At 44.0% G+C, this 24,000-nt stretch overlaps 1 protein-coding gene across 1 annotated transcript in view; it reads left to right on the top strand.

Annotated features, from left to right (window-relative positions):
• tspan5a (tetraspanin 5a) overlaps nucleotides 1-20,267 on the top strand; it is a 36,959-nt gene extending 16,692 nt beyond the window's left edge. Inside the window, exons 2-10 of the mRNA XM_076288457.1 lie at nucleotides 1,781-1,831; nucleotides 2,110-2,256; nucleotides 2,456-2,626; nucleotides 4,442-4,567; nucleotides 7,783-7,830; nucleotides 10,844-10,960; nucleotides 13,109-13,170; nucleotides 17,266-17,310; nucleotides 17,785-20,267. Coding sequence (XP_076144572.1) covers nucleotides 1,781-1,831; nucleotides 2,110-2,256; nucleotides 2,456-2,626; nucleotides 4,442-4,567; nucleotides 7,783-7,830; nucleotides 10,844-10,960; nucleotides 13,109-13,170; nucleotides 17,266-17,278 — 735 coding nt within the window. The 3' untranslated portion in view covers nucleotides 17,279-17,310; nucleotides 17,785-20,267. The remainder of the gene's footprint in view (nucleotides 1-1,780; nucleotides 1,832-2,109; nucleotides 2,257-2,455; nucleotides 2,627-4,441; nucleotides 4,568-7,782; nucleotides 7,831-10,843; nucleotides 10,961-13,108; nucleotides 13,171-17,265; nucleotides 17,311-17,784) is intronic.
• The last annotated feature ends 3,733 nt before the right edge of the window (nucleotides 20,268-24,000 follow it).

Raw genomic sequence — 24,000 nt, 5'->3', positions numbered from 1 at the left:
CATCTCAATTAGCGTTAGCCATTGTTAGCCAGGCCACGCTACACAGAGCAAGGTGTACATGTAGTTCCCAGACCCCATCTCAATTAGCGTTAGCCATCGTTAGCCAGGCTACGCTACACAGTGCAAGGTGTACATGTAGTTCCCAGAGCCCATCTCAATTAGCGTTAGCCATCGTTAGCCAGGCTACGCTACACAGAGCAAGGTGTACATGTAGTTCCCAGAGCCCATCTCAATTAGCGTTAGCCATCGTTAGCCAGGCTACGCTACACAGAGCAAGGTGTACATGTAGTTCCCAGAGCCCATCTCAATTAGCGTTAGCCATCGTTAGCCAGGCTACGCTACACAGAGCAAGGTGTACATGTAGTTCCCAGACCCCATCTCAATTAGCGTTAGCCATCGTTAGCCAGGCTACGCTACACAGAGCAAGGTGTACATGTAGTTCCCAGAGCCCATCTCAATGAGATGAGGTTTAGCGTTAGCCAGTGCAGGGTAGTTCCCAGACCCCATCTCAATTAGCGTTAGCCAGGCTACGCCTACACAGTGCAAGGTGTGTGCGCTTATGATGGGCTGTTTGGAATGATAAGAGTGTTTGTTTATCAGCCACGCAGTGTTTGTGTGTGTGTGTGTGTATACGCAGTGTGTGTATACGCAGTGTGTATGTGTGTGTGTGTGTGTGCACGCAGTGGCAAGTGAGCCTGGGAATTTCCCTCCATAATGAAAGTCTGGGTTCTGAAGTACACACGTACATTCCTCGGAAAGATAAAATGAAAGTCTGGGTTCTGAAGTACACACACATTCCTCAGAAAGATAAAAGTGATAAGGCGCCCAGCAGAGCCAGGCACTGGAGGTGTGGAAGAGGAGAGAAGGAGAAGACTCGTACCATCGCCACACTGTGTGTGTGTGTGTGTGTGTGTGGCTAGTTTACTGTACCCTTGCCCTAGCCCACACTATGTGTGTGTGTGTGTGTGTGGCTATTTTAATGTACCCTCGCCATAGCCGACACTATGTGTGTGGCTATTTTAATGTACCCTCACCATAGCCGACATGTATGTATGTGTGTGTGTGTGTGTGTGTGTGAAGCACATTAAATTACACCCTGTGTATGAAAAGCGTTTTATAAATAAACTTGCCTTACTTTGCTATGCCTTGATTACTATAGCCCACTTTGTGTGTGTTTGTGTGCGTGCGTGCGTGCGTGCGTGCGTTTACTGAAGCTCACCATAGACCACACTCTGTGTGTGTGTGAAAGCTTTCCCTTATTCCTTAGACCCTTTCAATCTGGCCCTAGAGGGTTACTATGCAGATACTATGAGTATGTGTGTGTGCAGGTGTGTGTGTGTATAAGTATATAAGTATATATACTCTTTTGATCCCGTGAGGGAAATTTGGTCTCTGCCTTTATCCCAATCCGTGAATTAGTGAAACACACTCAGCACACAGTGAGGTGAAGCACACACACTAATCCCGGCGCAGTGAGCTGCCTGCAACAACAGCGGCGCTCGGGGAGCAGTGAGGGGTTAGCTGCCTTGGTCAAGGGCACTTCAGCCGTGCCTACTGAAGTGCCCTTGACCAAGGCAGCTAACCGGCAACCCTCCGGTTACAAGTCTGAAGCGCTAACCAGTAGGCCATGGCTGCCCCCAAATGAACATATTTTGGACTAAAGTGTAGAGCTCTACAAAGAGCCATCTTTTTTTTGTTTGTTTTGTTTGTGTGTGTGTGTGTGTGTGTGTGTGTCAGTATGCCTTGTCTGTGTGTGTAACTCTTGTTCTGTCCTCTGCAGCTCCTGGGAATGGCCTTCCTGGCCATCGCACTCTGGGCATGGAGTGAGAAGGTGAGCAGGTCACTGAGCACACACACACACACACACACACGGGCTCACACACACACACAGGCACACACACAGTCATACTCACACACGCACACACAGACACACACACGCACAGACACACACACACACGCACGCGCACACACACACACACACAGTGTGGGCTATGGCGAGGGTACAGTAAAATAGCCATAGCTACACACACACACCCACACACAAACGACAAATTAATGATGATCTGTCCCCCATTTTCTCCCCCTCTCTCTCTCTCTGTCCCCCCCTAGGGTGTCCTGTCCAACCTGTCATCCATCACTGATCTGGGGGGGCTGGACCCTGTGTGGCTGTTCATGGTGGTGGGGGCAGTCATGTTCATCCTGGGCTTCGCCGGCTGCATCGGAGCCCTCCGAGAAAACACCTTCCTTCTCAAGTTTGTGAGTACACACTCACACACACACACACACACACACACACACACACACACACGCATACACACACACACAGACACACACACACACACAGTAGTAGTAACCTGTGTTTTCTCCAGTTCTCAATGTTTTTAGGGATCATCTTCTTCAGGAAGCTTATGGCCAATGTGTGTGTGTGTGTGTGTGTGTGTGTGTGTGTGTGCAGTTCTCTGTGTTTTTAGGGATCATTTTCTTCTTGGAATTGACAGCTGGTGTGTTGGCCTTCGTCTTTAAGGACTGGATCAAAGACCAGCTCAACTTCTTTATCAACAACAACATCCGAGCCTACCGTGATGACATCGACCTGCAGAACCTCATCGACTTCACCCAGGAATACGTAAGTGTGTGTGAGAGAGAGAGAGAGGGAGAGAAAGAGAGAGGGAAAGTGTGTGAGAGAGAGAGAGAAAGAGAGAGGAAGAGGGGAAGGGAGAAAGAAAGATAGAGAGAGTGAGTGATGGAGAAGGAGAGAGAGTAAGAGATGGAGAGAGAGAGAGGGTGAACATCAGCTCTCCAGTGAAACACAAATAGAGTATGTAATGTATTAAATTAGATAAGAACACACACACACACACATGCACTCATTTGTTTCCATGGCAATCTGGATCTAGGTTACTAGATATGGCTGCATTCTTTCAGCATTGCATGACCTGTAAACCTACTGGGTCTCTCTCTCTCTCTCACACATACAGTATACACACACGCACGCACGCACGCACACACACACACATATACACACACACGCACGCACGCACACACGCACGCACGCACGCACGCACACACACACACACAGTGCCCTCTCTGCAGTTTTTCTCAGAAAGTATGGCCTGGCATGAAAGAGATTAAGAGAGAGAGAGAGATTAAGAGAGAGAGAGAATAAAACATCAACGCCTATGCAAGTACTGTGACACAATGGAGGTTGAAGATGAAATACATTTTCTGCATAGGTGTCCCATTTATCAATTACTGAGAAACGACTTCTATGTAAGATTTAGCAGATACAATAAACAATTTATGTCACTAGATGCTAGTTCCAAAATGAAAATCCTCTTAGGAGGACACACAGACAATTGAGCTAGCAGCTCAGTTTGTTTATATGTGCCACAAATTAAGGTTAGAAAGCACATACGCAAGAACAGATTCTCTCACCTCTCCACCACCTTAAATCCTATTCAATCCCATCTCATCTAGAACTATCATTTCTAATCTTTTTATTATTATTATTATTTTATTTCTTATAATTTATTTTATCAATTTATTTTATTATTATTTTATTTATATTTATTTACTTTTTTTTTTTTATTTGTTTATTCTTACTTATTTTCATGCTCTTTGTTTCCTCACTAACTTACTTATGATTTGTATGCTTTGACAACACAAGTGCTCTTGTCATGTCAATAAAGCTTTTTTTGAATTTGAATTTGAATTTGAATTTGAAGAGAGAGAGAGAAAGGGAGAGAGAGGGAGTCTTGTATCAGGCTGCTGTTTGAGAGAGAGAGGTTAAGACAGAGAGAGGGAGAGAAAGGGAGAGAGAGAGGTTAAGACAGAGAGAGAGAGAGAAAGGGAGAGAGAGGGAGTCTTGTATCAGGCTGCTGTTTGAGAGAGAGAGGTTAAGACAGAGAGAGAGAGAGAAAGGGAGAGAGAGAGGTTAAGACAGAGAGAGAGAGAGAAAGGGAGAGAGAGGGAGTCTTGTATCATTCTTTTTCACTTTCTGAACAACTTCTTATGCTTTCCCTTCCTCTCTCCTCCCTCTGTCTTTATTACCATCCTTTCTTTTTCTCCCCCCTTTCTCTCTCATCTTTTCTCTCCCTTTCTTTCTCTCTCTCTCTCTCTCATCTTCTCTCTCTCTCTCATCTTCTCTCTCTCTCTCTCTCATCTTCTCTCTCTCTCTCTCTCTCTCTGTAAAGCAAGGCCGATATAATATAATAAGAGCCTTCACACACCACACTGACTCAGACAGGCCCACTCAACATGTGTGTGTGTGTGTGTGTGTGTGTGTCACACGCTGGCACACACTTTAGTGGTTGTTTGGTGTCTCTGTGTAATGTTTAGTAATGTCATATCTCTTCCCTGCCAGTAGGAGTGCTGGGGTTGTGGTGTGTGGATGTTTGGTGTCTCTGTAATGTTTAGTAACGTCATGTCTCCTTCCCGCCAGTGGGAGTGCTGTGGTGCATTTGATGCTGACGACTGGAACCTGAATGTCTACTTTAACTGCACCGACACCAACCCCAGCCGAGAGAAGTGTGGCGTTCCCTTCTCCTGCTGCACCAAGGACCCAGCGGTATGACACGCACACACACACACACACACACACACACACACAAAGGCCGAAAGTCCGAAAAATCCCCAGGAGGCTGCAGATCAGTGGTCAGGGCTGAGTTTGCTGGTGTTGTCTCATTTTTGAGTTTGTCATGCGAGGCTGAAAGTCCAGAAGTTAAATAAAAATCGTCAGGAGGCTGCAGATGTGTCTCCAGAATGAGGCTCCATAATGAATGAGGCTGCATAATGAGGCTCCATAATGAATGAGGCTGCATAATGAGGCTCCATAATGAGGCTGCATGATGAGGATGAGGCTGCATAATGAGGCTGCATGATGAGGCTGCATGATGAGGCTGCATAATGAGAGTGCATTAGCACCATAATGAGGCTGCATGATGAGGATGAGGCTCCATAATGAGGCTGCATGATGAGGCTGCATGATGAGGCTGCATAATGAGGCTGCATAATGAGGCTGCATGATGAGGATGAGGCTCCATAATGAGGCTGCATGATGAGGCTGCATGATGAGGATGAGGCTCCATAATGAGGCTGCATGATGAGGCTGCATAATGAGGCTGCATGATGAGGCTGCATGATGAGGATGAGGCTGCATAATGAGGCTGCATGATGAGGATGAGGCTGCATAATGAGGCTGCATGATGAGGCTGCATGATGAGGCTCCATAATGAGGCTCCATAATGAGGGTGCATGATGAGGCTCCATAATGAGGCTCCATAATGAGGGTGCATGATGAGGATGCATGATGAGGATGAGGCTGCATAATGAGGCTGCATGATGAGGCTGCATGATGAGGCTCCATGATGAGGCTCCATAATGAATGAGGCTGCATAATGAGGCTGCATGATGAGTAGGGTTGGGCACCGAAACACGGTTCTAATATGGCACCGGTGCCGACACAAACGGTAGTAACTGCATCGAATAACGTGGATTTCAGTGCCTCATTTCGGTGCTTAAATAGTGTTTTTAAAAAAAAAAAAAAAAAACATTTATACGAGGCATCACTGCATGTCATGCGCCATCTCTAACGTCTTGCTCTGATAGCAACACATCCAGATACAGTTAGCTAACATATGATAAACACTGGATGTATAAACCAGAGGGGTGCACCACATAGGCGAGTGGACAGTGTTTGACAGCTTGCGTGAGCCCAAGTAGCTTACTTTAAAGCGATATCGCGAGCTCCTGTAAAAATCTAGCAGTGGGCCTAACTACACACAAGCAAAAGGCTATAAAACAACGTCAACAGTAGGCTAGCCTATACATTACACAATATCCTTGCTAATGCGCTAACTGACATTTATTTGAAATGTTATCAGCAAAGTTGTAAGGTCAAAACTTTATTTCACGGTGTGTTAAATTTTAAACAACATAATGGCATGATATTAATCTTTCATGTGCATGAGGCCCATATAGCATCACAATGAATATGAATATCATGTTAAAAGTTAGCTGGCAAAAACATAAATATGTAGGTTACATACCTGATGTCACTGAGCTGTCAAAGAGGCTACGAAACCATCTCCGTACATTATCGCTAATTAAACTCAGCTGACTAGTGTTAGCGAATAGCCATAGTTGCTGTTAAAATACTAGGCTAGCACTGGGAATCTAAACACTTCAACACCGACATGTAGCCTAACATGTTCAAAACTACTGCGTGTTATGGGTTAAGACAAGAAATTTCTTGAAGCATTTGGGAACACACTGAATTAACTGGAAAATAAATGTCTCTGTTAGATTAGCTTGCTTGCAAATGCCGTTGTCCATGACCTGGCAGTTTTATGGCAAGCGGTTTTAACATGCATTATGGCAAACCGCCTACACTGGGTAAAATTGAAAGCAGAGCTCACCATTGTGTGTGCATGCATGGCAAGCTGTTTTAACATTTAAATGTATTATTCATAGGAGCAATGAGATATTGATAGTAAATTGAACATAACAGTTCAATTTCATGTTCAAAATTGTCTTATCGATAAAAAAAAAAGCAATTCATGCTTTAGACCATTTTAATTTAAAACATTTTAAAAACAAAGTACCGGTTCAGGCACCGGCACCGTTTTTAAAGTATTGATTTAGCACCGGTATCGGATAAAACCCAAACGATACCCAACCCTAATGATGAGGATGAGGCTGCATAATGAGGCTGCATGATGAGGCTGCATAATGAATGAGGCTGCATAATGAGGCTGCATGATGAGGATGAGGCTGCATAATGAGGCTGCATGATGAGGCTCCATAATGAGGCTGCATGATGAGGCTGCATAATGAGGCTACATAATGAGGCTGCATGATGAGGCTCCATGATGAGGATGAGGCTGCATGATGAAGCTCAATGATGAGGCTGCATGATGAGGCTGAGGCTCCATAATCAGGCTGCATAATGAGGCTGCATGATGAGGCTCCATGATGAGGCTGCATGATGAGGCTCCATGATGAGGATGAGGCTGCATGATGAAGCTCAATGATGAGGCTGCATGATGAGGATGAGGCTGCATAATGAGGCTGCATGATGAGGCTGCATGATGAGGCTGCATGATGAGGCTGCATAATGAGAGTGCATTAGCACCATAATGAGGCTGCATGATGAGGCTGCATGATGAGGCTGCATAATGAGAGTGCATTAGCACCATAATGAGGCTGCATGATGAGGCTGCATGATGAGGATGAGGCTGCATAATGAGGATGAGGCTGCATGATGAGGCTGCATGATGAGGCTGCATAATGAGAGTGCATTAGCACCATAATGAGGCTGCATAATGAGAGTGCATTAGCACCATAATGAGGCTGCATGATGAGGCTGCATAATGAGAGTGCATAATGAGAGTGCATTAGCACCATAATGAGGCTGCATAATGAGGCTGCATAATGAGAGTGCATTAGCACCATAATGAGGCTGCATGATGAGAGTGCATTAGCACCATAATGAGGCTGCATTAGCTCGTGGCTCTGAAACCGTTTCCTGCAGACGCCTTGTGAGGGCTGTGGGCTCTTATCTGACCGGCGCATGCTGACCTCAGGGTTACCCAGGCGACGGTAAACTCCCTTGTTTGGTCTGACTCCCTGCCCACAGTCCAAACGCAGCGATAAACACTCACACAGTCTGTTTTCTCTTTCTGCAGGAGGAACACACACACACACACACACACACACACACACACACACACACACACACACAGTGATACACACTCACACACAGTCTGTTTTCTCTTTCTGCAGGAGGATGTCATAAACACACAGTGTGGATATGACGTGCGAGCCAAGACGGTGAGTGTCTCTACTGCTGCGTCTCTCTCTCTCTCACACACACACACACACACACACACACACACACACACACACACTTCCCCCATGTTGTTCCTTCCTCTTCTATTTGTGGATTAATGGCTGCCTCTGACTTCGGAACACTGGGGGAGTTCCACAGAACATTTGGGACAGGCACACAGGGGTGTTTCCATGGAGATGGAGCCAGATACATAATGATGTCATAATTATGGGTTGACCAATTATCGGCCTGGCCGATTATTAGGGCCGATATTTAGCATTTTTATAATAATTGGTATCGGTCATTTTTTCCACCGATAAGCCGATATTGAAATGGATAAAGAATGAAATGCGCTATTTTGTCTGTAAAGCGTCTCTCACTCCCTGAATTTGCTACTCTGTGGTCAAGAGCATTGTCCCGCCCACTACACCGTCTGATTTGTTAGTTAGCACGAAAGCAGCCAATCAGGATCGAAGACTGAACACAGACAAAGTTTAGGATTCTCAACAAAGTTTAGGATTCTCACTGAGGCAGACTGGGCTTCAGCTGTAGCCTACGGAGTTATTTTTCGAAGGTAAGGAAGGTAGCCTACTTTGCTGAAGTTGCAGTGAATCACAATCATCTACACGGAAGTTACAAAAACACCACTTTGTAAGCTATTGTCTCTTTGATCCGGATCAATAAGTAAAGCACCCACTTCCTTCATTTAGCCAATTCCCGATTGATGCACGTTACTGATGCTGTTTACTAGTTATCCCACAAACTCGGGTGCTGCGTGTCAGGAGTTCTCTGCCTCCACCAATTGTGAATAACGGGACACCTCGGCGGACATAGTACAGACAAGTCCTAAATTATGCGATATCGAACGTCAAAAAGTCTAATTGCTGCTTTTTGAAGCGGACTGTCAGAAAAGACTACATGCACCCAGGGCCAACCGTAATTGAATCCGACCTGAACAAAATCGTGTCCTGAGCTGGCTATTAACGCGCCTTTTAGGCTCTCAAAAGTGTAGCTTATAGCCTACACATGGACACAAATTGCATGCTTAAATAGCCTAAGAACTATTTTAAAACTGTTTTGTTAAACTATTCAACCGTAACACTTGCCATCACGCATGCACCTCTTCCTCTCCCTCTCTCGTGCACTCACACACACGATGGCAAAGCATCCTCTTTGTGACAGGGCCCTTAACAAGCACATAGCCCATTGTGCAGGCCTACTCTATGAAAATAATTGCTATCATTCAGCTCTTGAATTAACATGATACACAGGATTTACACTTGCAAAGTGATGCAAGTTGATAGACAATTGTGTATCAAAAGAAGAAAGAAAAGTTTGCATAATTAAATGATTTTGAATTAAATTTTTGCAACATATAGCCTTTACTATCTACCCCCCTTTTTGACAACTGACATATCGGTTTTACATATCGGTTATCGGCCTCCTGTTTTGGTAATAATTGATATCGGTATCGGCTCTTAAAAAAACATATCGGTCGATCCCTAGTCATAATGGGCATGTTTCCAGACACAGCTCCGGCACATCCGGGAACTTTGTATGTGTTAAACTTATGTTTAGTTGACGTTATGACATATAAAGTTAGGCTTGGCGAACTTCGTTACATTATACAGTCAGCCACGGGCAGCTTGACTGTGACTACTCGTTCGTGACACTCCTGTTAGTAAACTGGAAATAGCAAAAAAAAAATGTAATGGTCACCTTAACCCCATGAACACACAGATGACTCTTACACCAACCTTATTTTGTGCCTTTTATTCACGTTTGTTTAAAGATTTAGTAAGTATAAGCCCTTTTCATTCCCCACTTCGATGCAGCTCCATAGGTTTCCATTTAATCGAAACGGTCATATTTCCCCTAAAAGGGGGCGTGTGTAAGAGAGTCTGGTTTCCAGGCTAGCGTGTGCATGCAGTATAACGTAACGAAGTTCGCCAACCTTAACTTTATGTCATAACGTCAACTAAACATAAGTCACACCTTAATTCTGTCACTTGAAATACGAACGTATTTCCTACAACTAGTGAGACATTGGCTATGTTATACTGAAGCTCCACCGTTAGCTAGCTAGCAAGCTAACCATTGTGTTGGTAAAAGGATTGAATGTCCTGTGAATTAATAACAAGATGTAATGTGTGACCACTAGCTGTCTTTCCCATTGGAATCAATGATATAATGCGAACATGTTTTCCCCTAAAAGTGGGCGTGAACTTGTTCAGATGCATTCTATAAAGTTGCGCCGGTTGTGAGAATAGAGATGCACCCAGGACAGGTGCGCAGGTAACTATGTGTGGACTAGACAGGTGCAGGTGTGTGGACTAGACAGGTGACTATGTGTGGACTAGACGGCTTTGTGCTTCACTGTTCTCTGGTCTGTGTGGAGGAAATCTGGGACTGTTTGATAAACCGTCAACTCACCAGCCTTCAGGACATTTAGTCCTCATCACACATGTTCCATGTTCCATATGTGTTGTGCATGCGCATTACTTGAAAAGAACTAGCTCCAGTTATGTATGAACAGTGAAGGTAACATAACAATCTCTTAAACATGTGAAAAACGTGAACTTGAAGAAGTGAAAATTGAACAATATGAACTATGAATATTGAACAACTTGAAGCTACATCTATAAGTGTGAACATGCTTAACAAAATATGGGAACAAAACATGGGAACTAAACGTGCATTACGAATATAATCAGTGGGAGCCCTGTGCTTGTTTCCCTGCAACAAGAAGGTTCCATCTGGGGGTGATGGAAGACAGTGACACCCTCAGTCCTCTACCTGACCAATCACACGCTTCCCTGTCCTCTATCTGACCAATCACACGCTTCCCTGTCCTCTACCTGACCAATCACACGCTTCACTGTCCTCTATCTGACCAATCACATGCTTCCCTGTCCTCTATCTGACCAATCACACCCTTCCCTGTCCTCTATCTGACCAATCACCCATGTCTCTCTCTCCCGGTCCGTCTCCGCTGCTCCACACTGCCCCCTGCAGGACGCAGAGCAGAAGAACTACATCCATGTGAAGGGCTGCGTGCCGCAGTTTGAGAAGTGGCTCCAGGACAACCTGACCGTAGTGGCTGGAATCTTCATAGGCATCGCACTACTACAGGTGAGAATGTGTGTGTGTGTGTGTGTGTGTGAGAGAGAGAGTGAGAGAGGAGAGAGAGAGAGAGAGAGAGAGAGAGAGCGAGCGTAGGGGTGTGTGTGTGTGTGTGTGTGTGTGTGAGAGAGAGTGAGAGAGGAGAGAGAGAGAGAGAGAGAGAGAGAGAGAGCGAGCGAGCGTAGGGGTGTGTGTGTGTGTGAGAGAGAGAGAGAGAGAGAGAGCATAAGTGTGTGTGTGTTTGTGTTTGTGATAGAGCGCGCACGTGCGTGTGTGTGTGTGTGTGTGTGTGTGTTGATTCTCAGAGATGAGGACACAACGTCATGAGACTAAGCCCCAGGTTTCAACCCACAAAATGAGGAATCAAATGTTGGGAACAAATTAAGGAACTAAAACTGAGAAGAAAGCAGAATTGTGAAACGAGCCGTTCCTCTCTCAGTCATGTCCAGATATGGACTCAGGAGCCGTTCCTCCATCAGTCCTGTCCAGATATGGACTCAGGAGCCGTTCCTCCATCAGTCCTGTCCAGATATGGACTCAGGAGCCGTTCCTCCATCAGTCTTGTCCAAATATGGACTCAGGAGCCGTTCCTCCATCAGTCTTGTCCAAATATGGACTCAGGAGCCGTTCCTCCATCAGTCATGTCCAGATATGGACTCAGGAGCCGTTCCTCCATCAGTCATGTCCAGATATGGACTCAGGAGCGGGTCCCTGCAGATCCCTGAGGGTCTCTAAGGAAGTTGAGGCCTGACAATGAGTTGGCAACAAATCAAACCAGGGTCCAAATCTAACCTGGTCAAATCTAACCTGGTCAAATCAAACCAGGGTCCAAATCTAACCTGGTCAAATCTAGCCAGGGTCCAAATCTAACCTGGTGAAATCTAGCCAGGTCCAGGGCTGAAACCCAGAGGCTCTGGTAGGCCCACGGCAGACCCGTCCTACCATTCCTCCACTAAAGCTACTTCAGCACCAACCAGGTCAAAGAAGCAAACTAGCACCCCCTTGTGCTTGAGGTGTGGAAGTGTGCTGTCTAGCTAGGGTGCAATAGGGGTGTGTGTGTGGAAGTATTCTTTCTAGCTAGAGTGCAACAGGTGTGTGTGTGGAAGTGTGTTGTCTAGCTAGGGTGCAATAGGTGTGTGTGTGTGTGTGTGCGTGTGTGTGTGGAAGTGTGCTGTCTAGCTAGGGTGCAACAGGTGTGTGTGTGTGTATGTGTGTGTGTGTGTGTGTGGAAGTGTGCTGTCTAGCTAGGGTGTAACAGGTGTGTGTGTGTGTGGAAGTGTGCTGTCTAGCTTGGGTGCAATAGGTGTGTGTGTGTGTGTGTGTGTGTGTGTGGAAGTGTGCTGTCTAGCTAGGGTGCAACAGGTGTGTGTGTGTGTAAGTGTGTTGTCTAGCTAGGGTGCAACAGGTGTGTGTGTGTGGAAGTGTGCTGTCTAGCTTGGGTGCAATAGGTGTGTGTGTGTGTGTGTGTGGAAGTGTGCTGTCTAGCTAGGGTGCAACAGGTGTGTGTGTGTGTAAGTGTGTTGTCTAGCTAGGGTGCAACAGGTGTGTGTGTGTGGAAGTGTGCTGTCTAGCTAGGGTGCAACATGTGTGTGTGTGTGTGTGTGTGTGTGTGTGTGTGTGTGTGTGTGTTGTCTAGCTAGGGTGCAACAGGTGTGTGTGTGTGTGGAAGTGTGCTGTCTAGCTTGGGTGCAATAGGTGTGTGTGTGTGTGTGGAAGTGTGCTGTCTAGCTAGGGTGCAACAGGTGTGTGTGTGTTTGGAAGTGTGCTGTCTAGCTTGGGTGCAATAGGTGTGTGTGGAAGTGTGTAGCTAGTTCCATTGATTACAGTGGAAGCTAATGTACGCGCACTAGCACGTCTGGTGAAGCTAGTTCCATTGATTACAGTGGAAGCTAATGTACACGCACTAGCACGTCTGGTGAAGCTAGTTCCATTGATTACAGTGGAAGCTAATGTAAGTGTTGCTGCCTTTGCTCTGTGAATAGAACGCTTCAGTTATGTGTCTGGTGTAGTTTAGGACTCTGAAAAGCTGATCTCTGGGCTGACTGGAGGTTCAAGACTCTGAAGAGCAGATCTCTGTTTTGAGTGTGTGTGTGTGTGTGTGTGTGTGTGTGTGTGTGTGTGTGTGTGTGTCTCTGATGTCTCCTCTCCCCTCTGCAGATATTTGGGATCTGTTTAGCCCAGAACCTGGTCAGTGATATCGAGGCTGTCAGAGCCAGCTGGTAAGAACTCCAACCCAACATCAACCCACCACCCAAACAACTCAACACCCAAACAACCCGCCACCCAACACCAACCCAACACCTAAACAACCCAACACCTAAACAACTCAACACCCAAACATCCCACCACCCAACACCTAAACAACCCAACACCTAAACAACCCAACACCAACACACCACCCAAACAACTCAACACCCAAACAACCCACCACCAACCCAACACCTAAACAACCCAACACTTAAACAACCCAACACCTAAACAATCCAACACCAACCCAACACCTAAACAACCCAACACCTAAACAACTAAATTCTAAAATGAACTGCACCTTTTCTCTCTCTCCTTTGTGTTTTCCCTCTCTCTCTCTCTCTCTGTTCACTCAGTCTTTCTCTGTCTTCTTCCTCTATTTTTTGTCTTTCTCTCTGTCTTTCTCTCCTTTCACGGTTGGTTTCTGTGCGTTTCTCTGTTCACTGATTGTTTATGTGTGTTTCTTACTGAAACCTTGGATCCCCCTTTAAATGACCAACGTGTTTTAAATGACCAACGTGTGTTAAATGACCAACGTGTTTTAAATGACCAACGTGTTTTGTGTCGCCACTTGAGCTCTCATGTGGCAGCAAATAGATTTTGCTTTGTTACTAAATTAACTTTCGTTAGACTCTGGACTTTGTTACTAAATTAACTTTCGTTAGACTCGGGCTTCGTTACTAAATTAGCTTACGTTAGACTCTGGACTTTGTTACTAAATTAGCTTACGTTAGACTCTGGACTTTGTTACTAAATTAACTTTCGTTAGACTCGGGCTTCGTTACTAAATTAGCTTACGTTAGACTCTGGACTTTGTTACTAAATTAACTTTCGTTAGACTCGGGCTTCGTTACTAAATTAGCTTTTGTTCGACTCTGGACTTTGTTACTAAATTAGCTTCATTACTAAATTAACTTTCGTTAGACTCGGGCTTTGTTACTAAATTAGCTTACGTTAGACTCTGGACTTCGTTACTAAATTAGCTTACGTTAGACTCTGGACTTTGTTACTAAATTAACTTTCGTTAGACTCGGGCTTCGTTACTAAATTAGCCTTCGTTAGACTCTGGACTTCGTTACTAAATTAGCTTCATTACTAAATTAGCTTTCGTTAGACTCTGAACTTCGTTACTAAATAAGCTTACGTTAGACTCTGGACTTTGTTACTAAATTAGCTTTCGTTACTAAATTAGCTTTCGTTAGACTCTGGACTTGGTTACTAAATTATCTTTCATTAGACTCTGGGCTTTGTTACTAAATTGGCTTTCGTTAGACTCTGAAATTCGTTACTATATTAGCTTTCGTTAGACTCTGGACTGTGCATGTTGCCGTCATTTTAATGAGGGCACCTTGTGTTGTTGAATGAAGGCCTCTGATTGGTCATTGTGTTTGTTACCTTTACATTTGTTCATTCAGCACACATTTATCCAAAACCAAAACCACTCTATTATATAGATATACCACTCTATTATATAGATATTATATAGATATTAAACCACTCACACTGGGGTAAGTGTCTTAGACACACACTCACAAACACACACTGGGGTGTCTTAGACACACACACACACACACACACACACTGGGGTAAGTGTCTTAGATACACACACACACACACACACACACACACTGGGGTAAGTGTCTTAGATACACACACACACACACACACACACACACACACACACTGGGGTAAGTGTCTTAGATACACACACACACACTGGGGTAAGTGTCTTAGATACACACACACACACACACACACTAGGGTAAGTGTCTTAGATACACACACACACACACACACACACTGGGGTAAGTGTCTTAGATACACACACACACACTGGGTTGTTCTGCCCTGGCACACACACGCCCTCACCATGATGACTCACGTCCCACTTCATTTTCCTCCCGTGTGTGTGTGTGTGTACGTGTGTGTGTGTGTGTACATGTACATGTGTGTGTGTGTGTGTGTCAGGGTGCCCCCCTCTCTGTCCATCCACGCCCTCGCCCACGTCCACCGGCCCCCTCCCCGCGGCAACAAGAAACACCCCGCCTACTCATGAGCGACGCACACACACGCATGCACACACACACTCGCTCGTGTGTGTGTGTGTGTGTGTGTCTCCACCTGGTGGGTGTGCTGTAGGCATCTTTCTGCCTTCTAGCTGTCTTAACAGTCCTCTCAGAATGTGTGTGTGTGTATGTGGATGAGTTGTATGCCTAAAGAGAAGTAGTAAGTGGTGATGGTAGTCTGTAGGGTGCGTGTGTGTGTAGATGTGTGTGTGTGTGTGTGTGTGTGTGTGTGTGTGTGTGTGTGTGTGTGTGTGTGTTTTAACCGCTTCCTTTTAGAGAATGACGCCGTCTCCAGCTCAGTTTTGACATATTCATTTACATGATTCATGACCCCCCCCCCTCCCGCTCCGTCATAGCTCACTGTAACATGATTCACCCCCCATCATACTCTACCTGCACTTGGTATTTAATGCTTCTTTGCACTTCTGGTTGGATGTCAACTGCATTTCATTGGCTCTGTACCTGTACTCTGCTAGATGACAATAAAGTTAAATCTAATCTAATCTAATCTAATCTAATCTAATCATAGCTCACTCTAACGTGATTCACCCCCCCCCCCCCTATCATAGCTCACTCTAACGTGATTCACCCCCCCACCCCATCATAGCTCCCTCTAACATCAATTACCTCATAGCTCACTCTAACATCAATTACCCCCCCCCCCCCCACCCCATCATAGCTCACTCTAACGGTGTGTTTCCACACACCGTTATTTCGCGTCGCTCTCATTGAGGTTGAATGGAGACGAAATTCGCCCTGGTTGGGCGAAATGAAAGCGAATCGCCGAGGCTGGCGAAACAAAGTTGGCCAAAGTTTAACTTTATTTAAATGAGGACCATTCGAGAACCAATCAGGTCGGCGTCTTTGTGTTTGGAGGCGGGAGTTACAAAAAAGTCTGACCAAGATGGCGGAGACTACCTGAGCTGTAACACAAAAATTTGTATGTGATTAAAATGTTTCTACACGAACATTGGCACTTGTATCAACACGAATTGTGGTTTATATGCCACACGAACTTAATCAGTACACACACACCACTAAATAGACCACTATATATGTTAGTTTAAGCACTCGATCTTTTTAGCTAGCTGACAGGCGAAATGCTAGTATTTTAGGACATTGGATTGCATTGTAAACCTAGCTAGACAGCTAGGCTACATGCTGCAGCACAGGTATGAAATATATTATGTCTTATTGACCTTGTTGTTTCTATGAACATGAATTGTTGTTTATAGGCAACATCAACTTAGTCGAGACATAAAGACCCCTGGATATCTTCATTAAGTACTTAAACGTTTGAACTAGCTGATTAGCCTAATTAGCTCGCTTGCCACCACTGGCTAGACACTGCAGTCAAAAGGTTAGTGGTTTCGCCGTCACGCCCCCGAGGCGAAATTTCGCTGGCCGAAAATCGCAAGGTGTTTCGCTGTGTGGAAACCCACCGTAACATCAATTACCTCATAGCTCACCCCCCCCCCCCCCCCCAATCATAGTACACTGTGTACGTGCGTGTGTGTGTCCATACCTATCTCTCTCCCTTCTATAGAGAGATACATAACACACTCATGGGCCGACATACTGACCTTAGTCATCAGTGATTAATCAGCCGTTTGACCTCCGACCTCCTAGAGTCCACATCACCAGTCATCTCCTCAGTCACTCCTATAGTCCACATCACCAGTCGTGACCTCTGACCTCCTAGAGTCCACATCACCAGTCATCTCCTCAGTCACTCCTATAGTCCACATCACCAGTCGTGACCTCCGACCTCCTAGAGTCCGCATCACCAGTCGTGACTTCTGACCTCTGACCTCCTAGAGTCCGCATCACCAGTCGTGACCTCCGACCTCATTCCCTAATAGAGTCCACATCACCAGTCATGACCTCCGACCCTACTAGAGTCTGCATCACTAGTCATCTCCTCTGGAGCAATGAAGGTATTGCAGCCTTTCTGATAGCCCTTCTCTCTCTCTATCCCTCTCTACCTCTCTCTTCCTCTAGTTTGTTCAGCTGAGGTGGCCCCCTACCTCCCTCTGGAGTGCACAGGTGAGACACTTTACAATAAATATGAAGATACAGTGAAATATGAAGATGAACACTGTAAAGTTTACAGTGAAACTTCCATATGAATGAAAGTTTACAATTGAATATGAAGATGAAACCTTACAGTGGATATAAAGATGAATACGTTTACAGTAAATATGAAAATTAATAAAGTTTACAGTGAAACTTCCATATGAAGGAAAGTTTACAATTGAATATGAAGCTGAATAAAGTTTACAGTGAAACTCCCTCATGAATGAACGTTTACAGTGAAATATGAAAATTAATAAAGTGTACAGTTAAATATGAAGATGAATAAAGTTTACAGTAAATATGAAGAAAAATAAAGTTTACAGTAAATCAAACATTCTGTTTGGGGCTGCAGAGAGAACACTGGGCTTTTATTTAATGACTTCTAGCCTGACTACGTGTGTCTGTGTGCGTCTGTGTGTGTGCGTGTGTGTGTGTGTGTTTCAGGTGGCTGTGTGCACACCTGAGCCAGCCGCAGAGGAACTGTGATGCGAATGCCAATTTGAGTTTGCGGAGAGTTCTCAACTTCGGCCGGCCGGCCGGACTCACACCACTTCTTACTGTATAGAGTTGTACACACACACACACACAATCTGTATATAGAGTTGTACACACACACACACAATCTGTATATAGAGTTGTTCACAAGGCCATTTGTGTAAAGAAATGTATAAAAGGAACAAACATATTGGGCACGTATGTGTATGTTGAGTGTAAGAAAAGTGTGTCTGTGTGCTTGTGTTGAAAAATGTGTGTGTGATTGGGGGGGGGGGACAGTTTAAATGCACTGCAAGCCAGTCTAAATGTTTAAATGTTTTGTTTCTGTTTCCGTTTAGTAACACACACTGGTCTGTACCTTCACTGGTCTGTTGCATCATGGTTTTAGTGAACTCTCTTACACTAACACACACACACACACACACACACACACATCACAGTCCACCAGCACCCACACACACCCTGAGACACACACACACACACACACGTCCAGAGGCCATCTCACAGTGTTTACCAATGCTGGGATTATTAAAACATGTTTAATTGTTAGCTGTGATTATTAAAACATGTTTAATTGTTAAAAAAGAAAGTGTTCCAGCAATAGCCCTCAAATGGCACATTTTTCACATGAAGTGTTTTCACTCATAATTCATAAATGTGTTTTGGATGCCAGGCGTGTTCCTGGGCAGTGCTGATCCACACAGTGTGTTAGATTAGCGTTAACAAGAAGGTTATTTTGAGGGAAGCAAGTGTGTCGAGTATTTGTTGGCAGAATTGTCTGACCAGGCCTGCATTAATGCCTGAATGCCTGTAGTCAATGCCTTGCAACAGCTTTTATTGTACGAAACTGCCAAAAGGCATAACTTTAGTAAACTCCTTAACAGAAGCATTGGGAGATTCAGAGCCAACTACTGCAGACCAGCAAGCCTTCAGCTGTAATTCTTTAATGGTTTGTTTAGTTGCTAAGTTACCCAGTAATGCACACCTCAAAGTTCTGAAGCCTTCAGATGTAATTCTCTTATGGTTTGTTTAGTTGCTAAGTTACCCAGTAATGCACACCTCAAAGTTCTGAAGCCTTCAGCTGGCATTCTCTTATGGATTGTTTAGTTGCTATAGTAATGCACACCTCATAGTTCTAAAGCGGTGCTACTCTGCTACTCCTTGATTTAGTAGGCCTAAATCTAAGGCTGAGCTCTATAACACACAGGCCTAAATCTAAGGCTGAGCTTTATTACACACAGTTAGGCCTAAATCTAAGGCTGAGCTTTATTACACACAGTTAGGCCTAAATCTAAGGCTGAGCTTTATTACACACAGTTAGGCCTAAATCTAAGGCGGAGCTTTATTACACACAGTTAGGCCTAAATCTAAGGCTGAGCTTTATTACACAGAGTTAGGCCTAAATCTAAGGTTGAGCTCTATAACACACAGTTAGGCCTAAATATAAGGCTGAGCTTTATTACACACAGTTAGGCCTAAATCTAAGGCTGAGCTCTATAACACACAGTTAGGCCTAAATCTAAGGCTGAGCTTTATTACACACAGTTAGGCCTAAATCTAAGGCTAAGCTTTATTACATGCAGTGAACGAGCTTTACTGTGCCTAGTACTTGAGCTCTGAGAAGCACCATGCTGTTTGAACCTAATTCACTGCTGACTCATCCTGCTCTCACAGCTTTCTCTCTCACCAACACAGCTTTCTATATTTGTCATGAGCAAACCCAGCAGCACATTATATATAGATGTTGTTTATATGTTGATATATTCCCATGCATTTTCTTTTAACACATTTTAACCATGTTTTTGTTGTCCTTACTGATGAAATGTAATTGGGTATGTTGGCCATCATGACTGTTTGTCGTAAATGAATGACTATGGAGACGAAATCCTAGAAGAGAGACGTTAGGGCAGAGGTTCCTATTGCCGGCGTCTCGGACTGCTCTTGTGAGCTGCTATCCTATTCAGTGCAATAGCTCAGCTCAGCTAAGCTATCCTACTAAATGCAATAGCTCAGCTAAACAACGCTAAGCTATGCTAACAGCTAACCACACAGGACTGCATGCCTAAGACGGAGCATATGAGGAAAGTCCTGCCAGATACCATTAGGGGGCTAAAAGATCTTCATGTCCACACACCCCTGACTATACAGTCAACAGTCTAGACAAGAGCAGCCTAGCTCTCCTGCTAACGTTGACAATCCAACCCTTTTCTATTTGACCTGCTGATGTCAGATATCTACACATGTAAATAAACATGGAAAAAAAACAGTGTCCTTCTGTTTTACTGATGATAAGCTATCATAAAAACTACCAGAGTGCCCTTCTGTTTTACTGATGATAAGCTATCATAAAAACTACCAGAGTGCCCTTGTGTTTTACTGATGTTAAAGGAGAATTCCGGTGTGATATTGACCTAAAGTGTATTGAAACATGATACCGAGTGTGAACGTATGTCTCATAGCCCATCTCGGCTTGTCCCCTGCACTCCAAAATCTGGCGCTAGTTAGCCGATGCTACCAACAGCTTTTTCAATTGTGGTGCTTCGGCATACTATGAAGGTATATTGGGTGCAAAAGTGGCGAGCACATTTTACTGCAGATTTTGCATGTGCACACTAAAGTCATAAATGTGTAACAGTAAATTTGAAGTTGTACATATTTTTTTTAAATCTTTGCAGTGCAGTTGGTGCGAAACACATTTGCAACATCCGTGTTTCATAATCTGAGAACATGCACAACTTTCGTGCATTTGTAAACCCAAATGTGAACTAATGCATCCAAAGTTGTGCATCTGTGAAATAATTTCTCATTAATAAAAATCTACAGATCGCTTTGATTTTCTTGCACGACTACAAGTCAATTGATACAAGTACTCGAATCTGCTTCTACGAGTGACGATACTTTTGCTCCTGGCTAGGTGATATAATAGGGAGGGAAAGTAATCTCATCGCCATCTAGTGGTTGCGTTCCTAGAGTTTAGCGGAGGGGATGGGATTTTTTTTTAGAAAAAATATATCTCGGTGCACATTGGGATCTTAATTGAATGCCTTCCATATGTTAGGCACTGGGGTCACCTCTATTGCTTCAAGTGGTCATACCTTATTTTTAGGATCAGTTGAATTGTTTTGAGTTTTTGTCGTAACATGGTGATAACAAACTACAGTTGCATGTGACGTCACAGGTTTGGGCGCTTAATCTCTAACTGATCAATACGGCAATTTGCTTAACTGGCTTACATATTTTTGTAATAACGGAAGGTGATGTAAACCGCGTTGTGATAACCTATATGTCTGGATAACTGGTGTTGTGCTTCTACTCACATGAAGAGCTGGCAGTAAGTGTTAAGTGGCAATGCTAACCAGGCTAATAAACAAACCATGCTACCGTGAGTAACGTGGAAGGGTAGTCACGTGGCTTTTTTGTAGTTCGTTTATGAAACAAAAGGAGCAATTTCGATTTTTTTAAATAAGGCAAAATAGGGTCTGACATTTTCACAGTTAGAAGATTATTACTGTATAGACACTGAAAAATATTTTTGGTGGATAAGATCGTTGATTTGTCTTCACAGTATTTTTTTTAAAATAGGTCTATGGGACTTAACATTGGAGCTGCTCTTCGATAGGAACGCAACCACTTGGGGCGCTGGTTTTCACTTTCCCTCCCTATTGGAGCAAAAAGATTTGTATGTGTGCACGTCGAGCGAATCGATCGAGAAAACAAGGCGGCCGGATCTGGATCCTGGATCGCGCTCAGACTACCATTGCCTGCTCATAAGCAGAGCCCGTCTACGGAGAGCCTTGCCACTCCGTATTAAGTCCCATTGTACCAAATTTTGGTTGCAGTTCCACCAGATTTCCACTGGGGGCGATCGCCATGAGTGCAGAATGAATGGGAGTCAATGGAGCTAGACGGCTAAATTTGTCTCTTTCACCTGATTGTCGTTGACAAATCTCAGATTTGATTGTAGTTTGTATAACTTCAACATGGGTTTTAGGTCAAAAGTTGAATGAACGAGTACTTATGTCCTTTTGATTTCTTACAGTTTGGGTCGTTGTTGCCCATAACACGCTAGCATTGTGCTAATGAGTGACGTCATTGACACGTTTGAAAGGCTTTTTACAACAATTAAGTGACTTTAAAAAATATAATACTCCACCAAGTGTATTTTCTTTGCCTCCCCTTTCGAATACAATATTCAAATTACTTGAAAAAAAATTATATCCCGAGAAAAGTGGATTTTGAGGGGTACAGCTCCATAGACCTCCATGCATTCTGCACTCGTGGACGAGCGCCCTCATGTGGAACCACAGAAGGAACTGCAACCAGTTCAGAAACCGGAAGTTTTCCGAGAGTGGCAGTTCTCCCCTTATTAGACATTCTCTGTCATAAGGTAAGTGACATGATAATAATATGAAGGAAGTTATCTTGTTTGTTGGTTTACATTATCATGACGGCTATGTTTAGCTTAGCTTACCTGCTTGCTAAATCATCCAGTGCCAGATCAAACTAGTTAGCTATCGCTAGATAAATAACTAGTTTAGAAGTACAGAAATATAACACTGCCCGTCCAAAATCATTAGGACACACAATCTGACACAATCGTTCTGCAATTTTCGAACAGCTGACTTGTATCTTGCACGAAGACTATTGGATAGTGCAAGTTAGCAATTGTTTGCTGTGCACATTATGAATAATAAGGTCGTAAAACGTAACACCGCACACGTAACAAATATTTTTACCTCGCTTTGTGCAAAGAAAAACTATAAATCGTGTGTCCTTAATTGATAAGGAAACATGCTGAGGTTACTTTCTTTATGAGCAGGCAATGGTAGTCTGAGCGCGATCCAGGATCCAGATCCGGCCGCCTTCTCGATCGATTCGCTCGACGTGCACACATACACATCTTTTTGCTCGCCTACAAAAAAGCTGCCATCTTTGACATCCGGTATCTGGCGATTTTTCCTATGGGAAAATAACATGGGGATTTTGAATAATCGCACCTGTTAAAGTCTCGTGGGGATGAAAAAGTCTGAAATGCAGACGTTTTCCTGAACACGCTTTTGTCCTCTGCCTTCGAGTAGATACTGTGATCTCCGGTAAGTGAAGGCGGCACACTTAGATTTTTGCTACCCCAGAGCTAACTTGCAATGCAATTTGCCATAGGTAGTTAGCTTCTCCTTATATGGGAAAAGATGGCCGTTTCGTATCTTTTTTGTAGGCGAACTTCAGAGGTCTATTATCGTCACTCGTAGAAGCAGATTCGAGCACTTGTATCAATTGACTTGTAGTCGTGCAAGAAAATCAAAGCGATCTGTAGATTTTTATTAATGAGAAATTATTTCACAGATGCACAACTTCGGATGCATTAGTTCACATTTGGGTTTACAAATGCACGAATGTTGTGCATGTTCTCAGATTATAAAACACGGATGTGCAAATGTGTTTCGCACCAACTGCACTGCAACGATTGGAGCAAAAGTGAGTGCATGACTCTTGAAAGTTGTGACTCACAGGATAGGATTTGTGTACCTGTAAAAAGGATTTGTGAACCCGTAGCCCCTATTTTGTGTTAACAAGATATAAAAAAAATATGTACAACTTCAACTTTACTGTTACACATTTATGACTTTAGTGTGCACATGCAAAATCTGCAGTTAAATGTGCTCGCCACTTTTGCACCCAATATACCTTCATACTCCCGCCACACATTGTATTTCTCACGCAGAAAAACTATTTATATTTAATATGCTGCTGCAGCGCCCAAAATGTCTCTGGCCGCGCCGCTCTCATGGAACCGGCAGGAATCAAGCGTCTCCCCTGGAGTTGAGCCTGCCACTTAATCAGCCAATCAAAAATAACGACAGGGGCTACACAATAGCCAATCAGAAAATAACTGGGTAAGATTTATCTGGGTAAGATTTAACGCAACAACCAATGAAAAACGCGTATCCTGGAATTGTTGAACGTGAATAGAGCATCACAGTCCCGCCCCTCCTCCGAGAGAGCTTAGTTTCCGGAAGTAAATTTCCCATTCATTTCTCCCATTGACGTTTTGGAAAAATCCGTATCTAAAGAGTTTTAGAGCATTTCTTAGGCTAATCAGCTACGGCGTAACTCATAAGCATACAACATATCATTTCGAGTGAAAAAACGAAGAGAAAGTCCAAA

This window comes from Alosa pseudoharengus, unplaced genomic scaffold, assembly GCF_046254945.1.
Source record: "Alosa pseudoharengus isolate Yale_2024_CS ecotype anadromous, Long Island Sound unplaced genomic scaffold, YU_APseudo_1.1 YU_APseudo_1.1_scf_17, whole genome shotgun sequence".
NCBI classification, from domain to species: Eukaryota; Metazoa; Chordata; class Actinopteri; order Clupeiformes; family Clupeidae; genus Alosa; species Alosa pseudoharengus.
Note: the sequence above shows the minus strand (reverse complement) of the source record. Positions and strands in the feature narration are given on the sequence as shown.